The sequence below is a fragment of the Betta splendens genome, chromosome 21, assembly GCF_900634795.4.
Source record: "Betta splendens chromosome 21, fBetSpl5.4, whole genome shotgun sequence".
In the NCBI taxonomy this organism is placed as follows: Eukaryota; Metazoa; Chordata; class Actinopteri; order Anabantiformes; family Osphronemidae; genus Betta; species Betta splendens.
The window spans coordinates 2,349,022-2,364,956 of record NC_040899.1 but is presented as its reverse complement, the minus strand read 5'-3'; the positions used below and the strand labels follow the sequence as shown (position 1 = coordinate 2,364,956).

The 15,935-nt window shown below is 55.1% G+C and overlaps 1 protein-coding gene across 3 annotated transcripts; it reads right to left on the bottom strand.

The window, feature by feature from the left end:
• Positions 1-120: 120 nt before the first annotated feature.
• ankrd44 (ankyrin repeat domain 44) lies at positions 121-14,947 on the bottom strand. 3 transcript variants are annotated; one of them, XM_029137723.3, is made up of 28 exons: positions 14,328-14,947; positions 10,706-10,789; positions 10,021-10,099; positions 9,866-9,936; positions 9,049-9,249; positions 8,608-8,695; positions 8,160-8,302; positions 7,818-8,030; positions 7,667-7,745; positions 7,487-7,601; positions 7,327-7,409; positions 6,558-6,666; positions 6,300-6,368; positions 6,077-6,217; positions 5,837-5,902; positions 5,642-5,753; positions 5,459-5,527; positions 5,196-5,397; positions 5,035-5,122; positions 4,850-4,967; positions 4,550-4,772; positions 4,393-4,480; positions 4,233-4,316; positions 4,002-4,147; positions 3,844-3,920; positions 3,341-3,423; positions 3,160-3,251; positions 121-2,647 (listed from the first exon to the last, which is right to left on the bottom strand). In XM_029137723.3, exons 1-28 carry the CDS (start codon positions 14,352-14,354, stop codon positions 2,367-2,369), a joined length of 3,231 nt encoding a protein of 1,076 aa, XP_028993556.1. In that variant the 5' UTR covers positions 14,355-14,947; the 3' UTR covers positions 121-2,366. The 3 variants fall into 3 exon arrangements, with proteins under 3 accessions (XP_028993556.1, XP_028993557.1, XP_028993558.1); XM_029137724.3 differs by having other exon boundaries at positions 6,558-6,621; positions 14,328-14,944; XM_029137725.3 differs by having other exon boundaries at positions 2,376-2,550; positions 14,328-14,944.
• Positions 14,948-15,935: the final 988 nt, after the last annotated feature.

Below are 15,935 nucleotides of genomic sequence, written 5' to 3'. Positions count from 1 at the left end.
AGCAGGAAGGCTGCTGTCAAAATGTGATGAAACACATTTAACAGGACTCATAGTTTAACACTACTCAATTTTTTTAAATGCACTTACACAAAGAGAATGAGAGAATACCACAACACCGCAGGAACTTAACAGATTTCTTTTTATAGTAGCATGATTCATATAAAACAAACAGGTAGCTGACAGAAAGCCCTCAGCAAGTCGTACTGCATCAGGAACTGCTATGAAAATCATCAGACGCATGACGGCCGCGATTGTCAGGACTGAGCGATAATACTGGCAGACTGGCAACGTGTGCTTATCAGGCTTCATTGGAAGATAAAACCGTTAATATACACACTTTCAAACCATTGTAGGAGATTGAATAAAAAAACATTTTTTTATTTGTTTAAACCTCTGATGAGTTGTTCTTTTTTTAGGTTAATATGTACAAAAGCAGTTTAGTTTCATATCAGTACCTATGCTGACGCACTCAACCAAATTAAAGACAGCACTGGTAATATTGTTTTTCTCTGTAAAGACCAAAACCAGCAATCTGAGGTCTGTAAACCTGCTCCTCAGCTCAGTCTCCAGCAAACACCATGAGCTCTAATTGGAATAATGTAGGCTAAAAGCCACGGAGCCCTGAACCACACTAAAGCGGCTCTGTTGTATTTATTCAGGCTGAATGAGGCTGGAGGCTGGAAGCCGGAGTCTCCAGACAGACGCACACATGCTTCTGGTCTTCACCTCCTTTTCTTGCATATCACCAGTGGAGCGACAAACAGTTCACACAAAAACCTCTGCAGAACATTCATGCAGATTCTCTCAAACGTTTTATCCAATGTTACATAATCGCCAAAACTATGCTCAGCATAATAAAGAATCTGTTCACCCAAGGCACAAAACCTACACAAATGCTGAAACGTTCCAAGAGCTCAGAGTCTACAGATTCAGCAGATTCCTTCTGTTGCTTTCATTCCCTGATGAAACGGGTGAATGTCGTAGCTCTAGGTTTTAGACTCACTCACTGTAGCTACTGTGCTTTTAGGTGAACGGATCCTTCAAACTCTCAAGGACATTAGAATCTAGAAACACTATGTGAAAAAAGTTCGACATCAAGGCACTGGACGCGTTTCAGACAATGGCACACATCGTGGTAGGAACACGGAGGACGAGGAGGAAGTGGTCAAGTGCTGGTTGTTTCTGTACCATCATGTAATGGATCATAAATAGCGAGTAACAAGTTTTTCATCACTAGAATTTGAGCTTGTGAGTAAACCTTTAGGGCCGCTCCTCTGTAGGGAGTCAGGACAGTGCAGGGAGGCCTTCAGGGCCGCGGGACAACATCCAGCTGCATCAGCGGCTACTGCACGTGGTGTGATCCTCACGTGTGGCTGAGCCAGGTCAGTCAGAACAAACCTGTCGTGTACTGTAGGCGTGAAGCGCTTACTTCAGCGTCTTCAGCCGAAGTCTGCAGACGTACCGGGGACCCGTCTTAGTCCTCGATGCTCTACAGGCTGCGTGATTCACATTCAAGCCGCAGGCGACGGCAATTTCCTAATTTGTGCTTCAGTTGTCAACAGATAAAAACAAGCTCTGTGCCATTTGATACACAGGAACGTGACAGTCAAATATTTGGTATGACAACAAGCCATAAATGATACAAATGTTAAAATCACACTCTGTCTTGGTCTACATCGTTTTGTACAAACAGTTAAAATGGCTTTTTTCTGTAAGAGTCTCGAGAGGCGAGTTGCTGAGTCCTTCTGAGACTTAAATACCGAGGTCGGTTTGGATCGAAGCACCCGTGAGTAAAAAGAATGAATTGTGAGTTTACACAAACATGCAAACGCCTGAACCCCAGCGGGTCCAGAACAAACTACTGTTCAGCCGCATCCTCGGATCCAGCGCAGCTTCTTCTTATTTGTTTGGGCCTGCAGCCTGGTGGACGGAGGGAGTGACGAGGAGCCAGTGTTCAACGGTAAATTAGCAAAGTGGAATCTAAGGTTTACTCCAGTTTTTAACCTGCTGCAAAATAAATCAGTTAATACATTAAATAAATTTTAGCTCCTTAAATCAAACCAAAGGTCTGACTTTGAATTCTTTTTACAAACCAATAAGTTAATTTAGTTGAATAATATGTTTATTTCACTTAGTTCTATGAAGTTGATGAAATTATTGAATGTTTCAATTTGTGAGTTTTGATTTGTGATTAATGTTTGATTAATTTAACTTTGAACACTTTGCTCTGGTCACAAACCAATCTCTGCCCTTCTGCCTAAAAAGTGCACATTTCCACGGAAATGTGTCGTCGTTCCTTGAGGGGGGCAGGAAAATGTTCGGGCGCACACTTGGAGGTAGGAGGGTAGAGAGTTGGCTCGGAGGGGTCAGAAGGTCTCCGAGTCCTCCGAGTCGTTCTCTGTGGTCCCCTCGCTGGAGGGTCCGGAGGGGTTCCTGGGGCTGCGAGGGCCCCGTGGTCCGGGGCAAGGTCCAGGCCCGAGTCCAGAGCCTTTAGCGCCGCCCTGGTGGGGCAGCTGCCTCAGGAGGGAGCCTGGGGAGGGAGCCCCGGAGCTGCAAGGGGAGCAGAAAGGCATCATGGTAGCCAGAATGAGAGCCAGACAGTCAGCCACCTCTCTGCTAGGAGCACAAGCCAGAGCAGGCGTCAGACCTGAGGGAGAGAGACAGAGAGACGTGGACGTGGGGGAAGCGGGGGAGGCAAAGCGGGAGACAAAAGAAGGGACGGAGCAGCATTCCATTAGTGTCCAGCCAGCTGACGGGGGGGACGGAGACAACAAAGTCCAGCTGAGTCGTGGATGCTGCATTCAAGTGACAGACAAGAGGGGACATCTAACAGACTGATCAGCGCTGGTGAGTGGAACATAAGACGTGTGGCTTTTATTTCAGCTGGACTTTGAAAAGACAAACACGCAGCTTGGATCCCACTGACGGCCTGAGGACAAAGGCAACACTTCATGTGAGAGGAACGGTCCTGTCACTGCTGATTTCAGGAAGCCGTGACCAAAAAGAACAATCTGAATAAAACCTTGGATCTGTAAGAGCCTTCATCTCATCGCCCAGTGGGAAACAAACAACGCCTGGAGGACAGAGAACAGTCATGCAGAGCAACGACAGCGGCAGGCAGCAGCTGGAGCCTGGACAGAACCAGGACCGTCCTCCTACCGTTCTCATCCACTGTCTGGACGTTGGCTCCGCGGGACAGCAGCTCCTGGACCGCTTCCTTCAGTCCGCTACGAGCCGCCAGGTGGAGAGGACTGAGGAACAAACAAGAGAGGGAAAGGGCGCTGTGAACGGAACCGGGCTGACCCAGGCAGGAGGACATGGAGGGTCCGACCGGACTCACGTCTGCAGAGCTGCGTTGGTGGCGTTTATGAGTGCAGTGTCAGACAGCTTCTCCAGGATCAGCAACACACAGTCTTCCTTTCCCTGTGAAACCAGGACACAGAGGGTCACAGCAAGTCAGAATGGTCACAACGGGTCACAGCGAGTCACAACGGGTCACAGCAAATCACAAAGGATCACAGCGAGTCACAACGGGTCACAACAGGTCACAGCGAATCACAGCAAGTCAGAATGGTCACAACGGGTCACAGCAAGTCACGACGAGTCGCAACGGGTTATAGCGGGTCACAGCGAGTCACAGCGAGTCACAGCAAGTCAGAACGGGTCACAGCGAGTCACAGCAAGTCACAGCAAGTCAGAACGGGTCACAGCGAGTCACAGCAAGTCAGAACGGGTCACAACGAGTCACAACAGGTCACAGCAAGTCACAACGGGTCACAACGAGTCGCAACAGGTTATAGCACGTCATAGCTGCCTCAACCCATGTTTGTGTGTGGAACTTACATTGCTGCAGGCGAGGTGCAGGGCAGTGTTGCCGTCTTTGTCCGTCAGACTGTGGGCGGCGCTGGTCAACAGCACCTCTGCAACGCGGGACAGGAAACAGAGAGGTCAACATGCTGCAGGTCTGACGCCACCAGCTGTGAAGCCGTTGCACGGTTTACCCAGAGCCCCGAGCCTGCCCTTCCCCGCTGCCATCATCAGGGCAGTGCGACCCGACTGGTCCACAGCGTTGACAGATGCATCATGGGAAAGCAGCAGCTGGAGACAGTCGACGTGTCCGGCAAACGCGGCAGCGTGAAGCGGAGTCCTGCGAGACAGGAACCAAAGCAGAGGATGAGCCGAGCGTTGGAGCTCCATGCATGTACACGTACACGCACGCACACGTCTCTCACCTGCCCTTGGAGTCTTTGCAGCCAGCGATGTCTGAGCCCATCGCCTCCAGCAGCAGAGAAGCACAGGCCTCGTGATCATTGATCCTGACGCGTGAAGCACAAACAGAGTTGAAGGAATTTTAAGGCGATTGTTCTGCCGCTCTAAATATCAAAGCCTTACACAGCGCAGTGCAGAGGAGTGAAGGGGTTCCCATCAATGTGCCGACAGCCCTTCTGTTCCAGCAGAACCTCCACACAGCCGTCCTGACCTGCAGGCATGAAGCACGCCTTTAATATGTGGCTGGAGGCGCTAGCTGTGGAGCAGCGGCGCCACCCACCGTAGTAGCAGGCCCAGTGCAGCGGCGTGTAGCCGGCGCGGTCCCTCAGCGGCGGCAGCGACGGCGGCTCAGAGCAGGCGATGCTCAGCAGCTCGCTGAGCCAGGAGGCGTGGCCTCGGGCCGCCGCCAGGTGGATGGGGGTACGACCCTGAGAGTCACCGATCAAAACCGAGGCCTCCTGCTCCAGGAGACACTGGATGCACTCCTCCTGCCCACACAGCAGCTGGGGAGCAGACGGACTCAAGGTCAACTCACACCAGGGCTTCATTTAGCAGAGGGAGCACACGGTGCAGCACCCACCCCGAGGTGCAGGGCAGTCAGTCCGCGGTTGTCGGCCGCATTGACGTCGGCTTCTCTCTCTAGCAGCAGGGACACGGCGTCGACGTGGCCTCCCGCCACCGCCAGCATCAGAGGAGTCCTGAGGACGAGGACGCGCGCGTGAGAGGCAGGAAACACGGAGAGGCAGCAGAGAGGACGCTACTCACTGTCCCTGAGAGTCCGCGGCGTCCACCAGGTCGGCGCTGTCCGGCTCGTCCAGCAGGAGGCGCACGCACGTCGTGTGACCGTTCATCACTGAGAGGAGACACAGAGCTTCTGTTTTAGTGTCAGTCGCCCGTCACCACAGCAACACAGGAAGTGAAACGACCTGCCAGGTGCACCGGCGAGCGTCCGAGCTGGGCGTCGGCCGTGCGCGGCGCCGCCCCCTGGCTGAGGAGCGTGTGGACGCAGTCTGAGTGGCCACGCAGGGCGGCCAGGGCCAGCGGGGTCCTCCCCGCCTCGTCCCGCTGGTCCACCTCCCTCTCCCCATGCAGCAGCACCTCCAGAGCCTGCGCGTGGCCGTGGTACGCCTGCAGAGGGACACGTTCAGACACATGTAGGACACGCAGCGGGACGGCTGCTCGGACTCACAGCGAGGTGCAGCGGGCTCCTGGTGCTGGCAGACTCAGGGTCCTGGAGGCCGTCGTCCTGGTCCAGCAGCTGCAGGTCACATCAGAAGCATGAGAGCCTGAATGTGCAGCCAGTTGACGATCCAAACAGTGTGAAGTCCGTGTTAAAACTTCACAGCGGTAACAAAAACACAAAGCAACCAACCAGCTCCAGACAGTGTCTGTGTCCGTAGGCTGCAGCGTAGTGGACCGGGCTGTAGCCCTGTTTGTCCTTCAGAGAAGCCGTCGCTCCGCTCTGCAGCAGAAACTCTAAACATCTGCAAAGGTAAGAAGCGCTGGTTACGACAGCACCAAAAGAATGAAGCACGGACGGCTCAGCGGTGTCTGTCAGTGGACTCACAGCGCCGCCTCCTTCTCTCTCTCTGCCTGGACGCCTTCACTCTCAGGCTCCAAGGCAACACGGCGCCTGAAGAATGACAGCAAAGGAGTGCCATATTAGCATTAGCCTCATACCAACAAGTAGAACGACCAGCTACTTGACTTGTGACCCCGCAGGTGCCTCAGCATCACCTCCAATTACCATGGAAACCGTGAGCTGTGGAAGTTTCTGTGTCACTTGTCAGCACACTGAAGGTCTCACCTCCGGTCCAGGTCCGAGGCGGCGGCGTAGTGCAGAGCAGAGCGCCCCCACTGGTCGGTGGCGTTCATGGCAGTGCCGCAGGTCCCCAGAGTCTCCAGACACTGGTAGTGACGGCTGGCGGCCGCGTAGTGCAGCGGGGTCCTGAGTGGTAACACGAGGCGCGTTCAGGACCATGAAGCACATTTAACACCCTGTTATTTAAGGAAGGAGCCGCTGGCGTCACCTGCCACAGTTGTCCCTCCTGTTGTGGTCTCCACCGCTGCTCAGGAGCAGCTTCACACACTCCACGTTGCTGCCGACAGAGTGAAAACATTAGACCAGCACGAGCTTAGATCTGCAAATGAAGCTTGATTTTTGTGTCTAATGTACTCATTGACTGTTTATATGATCATTGTTGTGTGTAACGATCAGTGTCTAAATATCCACCACCCGGTTTCATGCTAAAGCGACAGGAGGTCGTGGCCTCCGTGCAGCAGCTCACCCTCCGGCTGCAGCCGCGTGCAGGCAGGTCCTCCCCAGGCTGTCGGGGGTGTCGATCTGGAAGCCTGCGGACAGGACCGAGTCGTTACACATTATGCTAAACCTCCGACCTGATGAGGCAGCGCAGGGAGACAGCACAGGCAGAGAGACAGAGACACAGGTTAGTGCGACAGGCAGCTGAGATGGAGAGCAGCCAAAGACAGAGCTCAGCGAATCACAGGAGCGACTCAAAGCTGCACTAACAGTCAACATGTAGAGAGTGTGACACGTCCAGAGATTAGTGCTTTGCTGTACAGGATGAAAGCAGAAACAGTGGAAACAATCAGAGAGGCTGAGGACTGGTCACGGTCGCTCGACATTCGTGGTTTGTGTTCTTTTACACAACAACCAACTCATATAAACGCAGCTCAATCGCTTCTTTGTTTTCACGCCAGTGTCTCAGCAGAGACACACGAGGAGCCAGGTCCATCCCACCGGACGCACACAGAACCGGGACCTGTTCCCTGCTTCGCATGTGTTTGACAGACCAGTTAACTCCAACTCCAGCTCTGCATGTAGCAATGTACGCGTCCTGTCCCATCAGTGAGGGACGACACTGAGCCAGGCCTTGTCTGCTCTCGAGCATTGTGACTTGAATTTGGCCGGAGCTGAATGTGAGTGTCTGTGCAGGATTCCACCACAAACACGCCTGAGGACCGTCCCAGGGACGAGCAGACGCTGAACCAGCACTCGTGGGCGCATGACGTCGCCGGCTGCTCGTGTGCTCGTACCTGAGGACAGCAGCTTCCTGCAGCAGTCGGCGTGAGCGTTCAGGGCCGCCAGGTGCAGAGGGAACATGCCGTGGACCCCTCGCCTGCAGAGACAGGGCAGAGACCACCGTCACGCACACACGTTACTATGGCAACGCCCCCCGCGGGTCCGTCAACCAACCTGGTGGAGTCGGCGCCGCTGGTGATGAGCGTGTTGATGAGCAGCTCGTGGCCGTAGCGGGCGGCGATGTGCAGCGGCGTGTTGCCGTCCTTGTCCACGCTGTCGATCTCCCCTCCTGAAACAGAGCGGCGTTAAGCAGGGGGTCGAGCAGAGGTCGCGGGGGTGGAGGGGGGGGCTCACCGTTCTGGATGAGCGTCTGGGAGCGGGTGAAGCGACCGTGGACCGCCGTCATGTGAAGAGGACTCTTCCCGTCCCGACTCTGAAAGCAAACGTGCGGACGTTGTAGAGGCGCCGGCCGGATGTTTCCTGTCCCTGATGACGTCACACCCACCTGCACGTTGACGTCGGCGCCGTTGTTGACCAGCAGCTCCAGGCACAGCGCTCCGTGCGTGGAGGCGGCGGCGAAGTGCAGCGGGGTGAAGCCCTTGTTGTTGGGCTGGCTGACGTTGGCGCCGTAGTCGATGAGCTCGTTGGCGACGGCGTCCTGGCCGTTGAAGCAGGCCAGGTGCAGCGCCGTGTTCCCGAACGCGTTGGACTCGTCGATCTGTTGTCAGAGAAAACGGGACGTGTTGTTACAGACGAGGAGGGACGAGCCTGTGAATGAGTCCTATTGTGTCCGATCCACAGGGCGTGTCTGCGTTGGGCAGAGGGGGACCGGGCCGAGCCGCCTCACCTCCACAGACAGGTTGATCAGGTGCTTCACCACAGCGATCTGCCCGCTGGAGGCTGCGGCATGGAGGGGGGTGTAGCCGCGTTTGTCCTTACAGCTGATCTCTGCTCCCTGACTCACCAGCAGACGCACCACCTCCAGATGACCTGCAGAGGGCGCAGCAGAGCACAGGGCTGTGTAAACACACACAGGAAGTGTGTGTTTGAGGAGCTGGGTTTAGGTTTTAGTACATGTTTATATTCATTTTGTCTGTTTGTCACTTGAAGTTTCCTTTCCTATTCATCTAATAAGATAAGACGTCCTTTTTAAACTTTCCGCTTCCCAGACCGACGCTCTGTTGAGCCACCGGCCGACGCTCTTATTTCTAGTGGTTTCATTTTCCAAAGTCAAAGTCGACAAACCTGTGAATTCCAGTCATATTTTCTGCTAAATGCTGGCGTCTGTGTCTCACCCATGAAAGCTGCCCAGTGCAGCGCGCGGCCGTCCTTCTTATCGAAGGCGTTGATGTTGGCTCCTTTAGCCAGAAGCAGGTTCACCATCTGGAGACAGGAGAGAACCGGGCGCCGCTCATTTATTTACACCAAAGCTGTGGTTCAGATCACACCTCAGTTAATAAGGCTGCTGCTAATGAATGAATGAATGAATGTGAACGGGCCCTGGTTCTTCAGCCCATCACGACCCACTGAGGCCTGAGAGCAGCAGCCGAACTTAAAACAAGAGGCTCCAGGAGCAGTGAGTGTGGGAGATGCTCTTTACATAACAGCTCTGTCTCATCACAGAAACAGACGGCTCCATTCAGCTCGGCTCCACGTTCCTGCCTCCTCTCGCTCCTACTTTTAGACCCATCGCTCGCCCACCGGTTTCCTCTAACACAAATAGCCGGTTGCGTCACCTCGGCGTGGCCGTTGAGGGCGGCGTGGTGCAGCGCCGTGCGCCCGCCGCGGTCCGACACGTTGACGCTGCTCAGCAGTGGGATGACGACCTCGGCGCATCGCAGGGAGTTGTTGGCCGCGGCCACGTGCAGCGGCGTCTGCCAGTTCTTGTCCCGAGCGTTCACGTCGGCCGAGTGACGGATCAGAACTCTCACGGCCTCCTGAGGAGCAAAGAAACACAGGAACTCACTCTTTGTTCAAGTCTTTGTTCACACCCAGTTCATCTTTATTGAATCCATCAAAGCCATGTTGGTAAAACTGGTGGAAAAGGTAAAAAGATCCATTTTCATTTTGTCAGAGGTTTAATTTATAATCCAAACAAACTCGGTAAACAATAATAATAAAACCATTAACTTCTAGTGTCAGAAATGTGAAACATTCTGATCAGGTTCATTCATCGTCCGCTGCAGATGATTGTGTTGACCATGAAGATGGAGCTTTGAACACTTACATCATTTGTTTACACAAAGGAGTTCACAACCACACGCTTCACACACTCCCACACTGTCAACAGTCTGCTTTTATAGGAACCTGCACCACGTCACCAACGTGACTCCTCCAGTTATTCCAGCTATGTTGAATCACCTGTTTGAGCCTGTTCTGCACGGAGCAACAAGTCTCATTGGGTTCTTCCAGGTCCGTTTCCGTTCCACGAAGGAGAAAGTTATGGCCTGTGTGTGTGTGTGTGTGTGTGTGTGTGTGTGTGTGTGTGTGTGTGTGTGTGTGTGTGTGTGTGTGTGTGTGTGCGCGTGTGTGTGCGCGCGTGTGTGTGCTCACCTCGCTCCGAGATGCCACGGCGCGATGAAGAGGCGTGAGCCACATGTTGTCTTTGGCGTTGACCCGGGCCCCTAGAGACGAATGAAGCCAAGAATCGTACAGTTTAATATCAGCCACAGTAGAAGAGGACACAAACGTAAAGGTACAACATTTACCAGACAGGATGAGGAGCTCCGTGATCTCGGCATCGCCCAGGAAGGCTGCTGCATGCAGCGGGGTTCGCTTCTCTGCATCCTGAGGGAGAAGGTGCTCAGTGAGTTTACTACAGAACCAGCGGGCTACAGAACCAGCGGGCTGGAGAACAAACGGGCTACAGAACCAGCGGGCTGGAGAACAAACGGGCTACAGAACCAGCGGGCTACAGAACCAGCGGGCTACAGAACCAGCGGGCTACAGAACCAGCGGGCTGGAGAACCAGCGGGCTACAGAACCAGCGGGCTACAGAACCAGCGGGCTACAGAACCAGCGGGCTGGAGAACCACGCTCACAGCTCTCATGAAAAGCTGAGCGAGCTGAGATCAGAGCAGGCCGACCTGTTAGACCAGCATAAGAGAACCGGGCAGAACCGGTCCCAGCCTGGACCTGTTACGGTCTGAGAGCTAAGGGACAGAACCTCCTGCCCTCGCCATAGGAGCTGGCTCCCACAGGAAGTGGAGGGTGGAGGAGAAGAATGTGGCCGGCGAGAAGCTAGAAGCTGAGTGAGCGGCTCAGATTTGGGCCTCACAACATTAACATTATGAAGTTTCACCTGTGGGGTTGAGGCTGATGAAGCCTGAGTGGGAGCTGAGCTGTGGAGGAGTGTCATGGATTGATAGATGAGTGCTTGTGTGGTGTTCTCACCAAAGCATTGATGTCTTCAGACTTGTATATGAGCATGCGGATCTCCTCAGGGTCTCCACTGAAGATCGCCTGGATGAGAGGAGGCTGAAGAGGAGACGAGGACAGAAATTAACACCAGACCGGAGCAGGACGTGAGTCCAGAGTCCAGACAGGACCAGGACCAGAGCCAGAACCTGCTGCTACCACACTATTCATCGGTTGAACCAACAGAGGTTCTAAAACACATCCTGTGATCCATAAACTTCACAGCTGTTGCTTGTTCGTGGACACAGTGGAGCTCAGCCCTTATTTACGCTCACAGATCCAGATAAGGAGCAAATGCAGGTTCGTCATGTTTCCACATTCAACAGGACACATCTGGGCTTTAACGGCCCGAACGTGTTTCCAACAACAGCTGAAGCTGCAGCTTTAATTCTGCCGTCTTTGCGGTTCTGTCCCTTTGAACAGCAGCAGCTGTGACGAACCACTTCCTCCTGGCATTAGTGAGATACTCTTGATGTGCACTAGTTCACACACACTTAATGATTTGATTTCCAAACGTTTATGGTGAATGTGAATGTGGAGGCCTCGGTCCAATCTGCGACACGGAGGTGATGAATGGGACCGAGCAGAGACGGGCAGCGCTTCCTGTGTGCTTCTGCACTTGACTTCCTGTTGCACAGTCCCTCCTTCTCAGAGAGGAACCACAGAGCAGCGTTTCACTTCTGCTTTAAAAACGGAGCGTGAAACAAAACCACTTCCTCATCTGACGTTATTCCCCCCGTTTCGATTCTGGTCTAACGCCACATTATCTCACTTCTTAGAACCTAATATCAGTGTCAGGTCCACAGAGTCAGCACAGAGAGCTTCTCACTACATTTAATGCCCTACACTGGTTCAGTGTCTTAATATGAGTTCAGGGGACATTTCTGCAGGGAAAGCATCAAAAGCAATAGTGAGGATTATGCAACAATCAAAAACAAGAAGCCAAGTCAAGAACTGGAGGGAGAAGGCGACAGAGTCACATGAACATTTCCACCCCACTACTCTGAACGCGTCTGAATGGAGGCGCTGGTTCACACCCCACCAATAACTGCAGCAGCGGCTGGGCTTTAGGAGGAACCAGCAGAGCAATGAAGCAGCAGGCGCCGCAGCACGCGGCCTCTTCAGCTTCCACACGCAGAGGCCGCGTGCACAGCAAACACACTCAGCTGGCGTCAGGCAAGCAGCGTCTGCGCCTGCGCCTGCGTCAGGCAAGCAGCGTCTGCATCAGGCAAGCAGCGCCTGCGTCTGCGTCAGGCAAGCAGCGCCTGCGTCTGCGTCAGGCAAGCAGCGCCTGCGTCTGCGCCTGCATCAGGCAAGCAGCGCCTGCGTCTGCGCCTGCATCAGGCAAGCAGCGTCTGCGTCTGCGCCTGCATCAGGCAAGCAGCGTCTGCGTCAGGCAAGCAGCGTCTGCGTCTGCGTCAGGCAAGCAGCGTCTGCGTCTGCGTCAGGCAAGCAGCGCCTGCGTCTGCGTCAGGCAAGCAGCGTCTGCGCCTGCGCCTGCGTCAGGCAAGCAGCGTCTGCGTCAGGCAAGCAGCGTCTGCGTCTGCGCTGCGTCGGAGCAGCGTCTGCGTCAGGCAAGCAGCGTCTGCGTCAGGCAAGCAGCGCCGCTGCGTCAGCAAGCACGGTCTGGCTGCTCGGCAAGCAGCGTCTGCGTCTGCAGCGCCGTGGGCACTCAGGCAAGCAGCGTCTGCGTGCGCAGGCTGCACAGCAGTCTCCGCGTGGAGCAGCGTCTGCGTCCAGCAGTCTGCGCTAACAGACTCGGGTGGGGTGGGTGCGGCCGACGCTGGCTCAGGGAGGAACCAGAGACTGCACCAGAGCATGAATGAAACCGCATGCTGGGCTCACACAGACCGGATGCGGCGGTTAATCCGCTGGTTAGTAAAACAGACTTCACCGTGAAGTGAAGACAAGCGACTAAAAGGACAGAAATCGGTCTGGATGTTTCCAGAGCAGAGAGTGAGACCAGTGGAACAGAAGGTGCCGGAGCTGACGTCACTTCACTTCTAAATTTGGCTGTCACTGATACATCGCTCAGGCTCCACCAGCACCGCACGGGATCTCCCTAAACGGGCCAGAACCAGGCTGTAGTAAACAGTCCAGGACCTGGAGCAACACGCCCTGCCTGCGTCTGCTGCACAGAGCTCCCATCAGCTGATCTCTGTTTGCATTCCACACCTGCAGGGCTCAGCTGCCGTCCGCCTCCGCTCCACTCAGAGTCTGAGGAGACAGGCCTCCAGCCGGACCCGCTCTCCTCCTGCTCGTCCCACATCACAAGCCGCTGTCCCATTAGCTTCCTTCAACAAACGGAGGCTTCTGAGGGTTTCACGCAGGTGAAGCAGATACAGGAAACTGAACAAGGCTGATAAGATATGAGCCACAAACCTCCCTTACACCCTGTATCAGCTCATAATGTTTTGCTTCTATTCTGACACAGCATCCGTTTAAAGCACAGAACAGAAGTACATGTTTGACTGGCGGAGAAAAAACAAGCACCACTATGAGGAAATGCATCAAAACAATAGCGAAGAGGTGGAAACTGCCTGTGTTCGGTGACTAGAGATGCAGATACACGAGAAAGGGCCAAACCCACCATAGCTCCAGACACGAGGAGGCTCAGAACCACCACAAACTGACAAAACTAGGACCAAACCTTAGGGAAAGCAAAATGACGTTTGAATCACTGCCCACAGACGCAAACGTCTCAGAACCAGAAATGAACTCCAGCTCACGATGAACAGAGAGCACAGCGCCTCCGCTCTGGGATCCACTTATCGCAGCTCATCGGCATGTTGTCTGCAAACAACAGGAAGTCCTGCAGTGCGTTGCATAAAGGAGCAGCTCTGCCCGTTCTGGATCTGACACCACGGGCCCGACAGCACCTCACCCAGCGCTGAACGCGGCCCCTTTCAAAACGGTCCAACTGGGTCCAACTACATCACAAATATTTACTGCATCGCAGGACGAAACTGGAAATCTGCTGAAGGCTGCAGATTTGTGTCCAGATGAAGCTTCTTCCCAATTGAGACAGTTTTTTAACTTTTTGCTTTTTGACAGTGAACGACAGAGAGAAAAACGCAGTGGCTGCAGCACGTTTGCATCGAGTCTCATCTGGCCCATATTAACATAATGATTTGTAAATGTGGCTTTGTAAAGTCTGCTGGGAAGCAACATGTGATATGAAAACAGAGCCTGTAGTCGGACCTGAACGCCTCCTTTGTAACACTGGCTCCACTGCAGCCACTACAGCCGTGGACAGATTTTATTCTAAGTAAAGCGCTCGGTGCGAGTCGCAGCCTTTGTGAACTGCGGCATCACTTCACCCCCGCAGCGGCTCCAGCTCCGCTGCGGCTCCGGTGATGCTCGCAGCAGAGACAGGAAGTGTGTGAGAAGTGGGCTGTCCGCCTCTAACGGAGCATATTCTAACAGAACGGGCTTTTGGGGACGGGGGGTCCGGTGTCTCTGGGCGCTGCACGCGCGCAGTGTACGGGACGGAAACGCAGACGTGCGGTGCGCCTGGCGCGTTCGGGAGTGGAAACACAAAGAGAAGAGCGGCACAGACAGAACGAGGGGCTAAGCTAACGGCAGCTAGCGGCTCTACCTGCTCGGCCAGTTTGAGGACAGCCATCTCTGGGTTCGCTCCCGCCGCTCATCCACTCCGTCCGACACCGCGCGCCGCTGCGCCCGAACCCGAACCCGGCTCCTCCTCTTGCTGTCTCCGCTAGCGTGCGCGGCGCCTCGTAGCTCTCTAGCGGACGCACGCGCGGAGGGTGATGATGGTGGAGGCGGTGATGAAGGCCGGGCCGAGCACCAGGGCCGGCATCAGCCCGCTCCACGGGCGCTATCTGCGGCGGCGCCGCTGAGCCGAGGCGGCCGCTCGGAGGCGCGGGGAGGCGGGGACGCGGGACGAGGAGCCGAGCCCACCGGCGTAAACAATCCGCATCTACGGCTGCGCGCGCTCCGCGTCCCGCTGCGCCGGTTCCTTATCGCGCCGAGGTCCCGGGCGTCGCTCTCTGGCCCATACGCCGCCGACAGAAGCGTCCCTCCCGCCGCTCTGCAGAACCACAAGCCTCCCGGAGAGGCAGCCAGGCAGCCGAGCGCAGCGCTGACAGGAAGTCGGTGCCTGTCTCTCCTCCTCTCAGATGCAGAAGTGAAGGAGACGCTTCCTCAGCATCAACAACCAACAGCAGCGCCCTCGCTACCGCCCCCACCTGGAGGCCGACGGAACGTCGGCCAAAGGCGGGGAGGGGAGAGCATCACTGCGCCCCGAGACGCTGGACCCGTGGGAGAGGAGGAGAGGATGGGAGAGGAGAGGGGAGGAAGGGAGGGGAGAGGAGGAAAAGAAAAGAGAGTAGAGGCGAGGGGAGGAAGGGAGGAAAGGAGGAGAGGATGGGAGAGGAGGAAAAGAGAAGAGAGGGGAGGAAAGGAGGAGACGCGAGGGAGAGGACGACCGGGGCGACAGGAAGGAGAGCGCCGAGGACCAAGGAAGGGGAGGACGACGGACGGAAAAAGAAAAAAGAGAGCTAGAGGAAGAAGGGAGGAGCGAGGGGACAGGAAGGAGCCAAGGTAGAGGCAAGGTGGAGAGGAGGAAAAGAGAAGTACGAGCGGGATGGAAAGGAAGGATCAGCAGAGAGGGAGGGGAGACGGACGAGGAGGAAGGACTTCAGGAAGGGAGGACGGGAGGGCAAGTTGCGGAGAGGTACATTCGGGAGAAGGAAAAGAAAAGCCGAGGTACGAGGAACGATTGTGGGAGTGGTTCAAAGCGGAGGAAAGCGTAGGATCCTTGAGGATGGGAGACAGCGGAGAGGAAGGGTAATAAGAGAGAAGAGGGGGAGCGACGCAGCAAATCACATAAACAAGGAGGCGCAGGCAAAGGGGAGGCAGGTAACGAGGGGAGGAAGGGACGGGAGCGGAGGAAGGCGGACGAGGAGGAACAGAAAAAGAGAAGGAGAGCGCGACACAGAGGGCAGGATAGAGAAATATACGGAGGTAGCAGGATGGGGCAGAGGAGCGGATCGTAAGCGGAAAAGGAGAAAGAGACCGAGGGGACGAAAGGAAAAGACCGGATTCCAGAGGTAGGGGATCGAGGCGACGAGGGATAAGTGATTACCGAGGATACTGGTGAGAGGAGGGAGGAAGGGGAAATGACCGGCCAGGAAAGACAACAAGAGACTAGGAAAGGAGAGCGGGGAGGGAAGGGAGGAAGCGG

Excerpts from the sequence above, each read along its gene's own strand:
- ankrd44 (XM_029137723.3), bottom strand. The coding sequence starts at position 14,354 with ATGGCTGTCCTCAAACTGGCCGAGCAG. Across the intron at positions 10,100-10,705 it reads CTGAAGACATCAATGCTTTG|GATGCAGAGAAGCGAACCCC; the intron begins GTGAGAACACCA and ends CTTCTCCCTCAG. Across the intron at positions 4,148-4,232 it reads TGCAAAGACTCCAAGGGCAG|GACTCCGCTTCACGCTGCCG; the intron begins GTGAGAGACGTG and ends CCTGTCTCGCAG.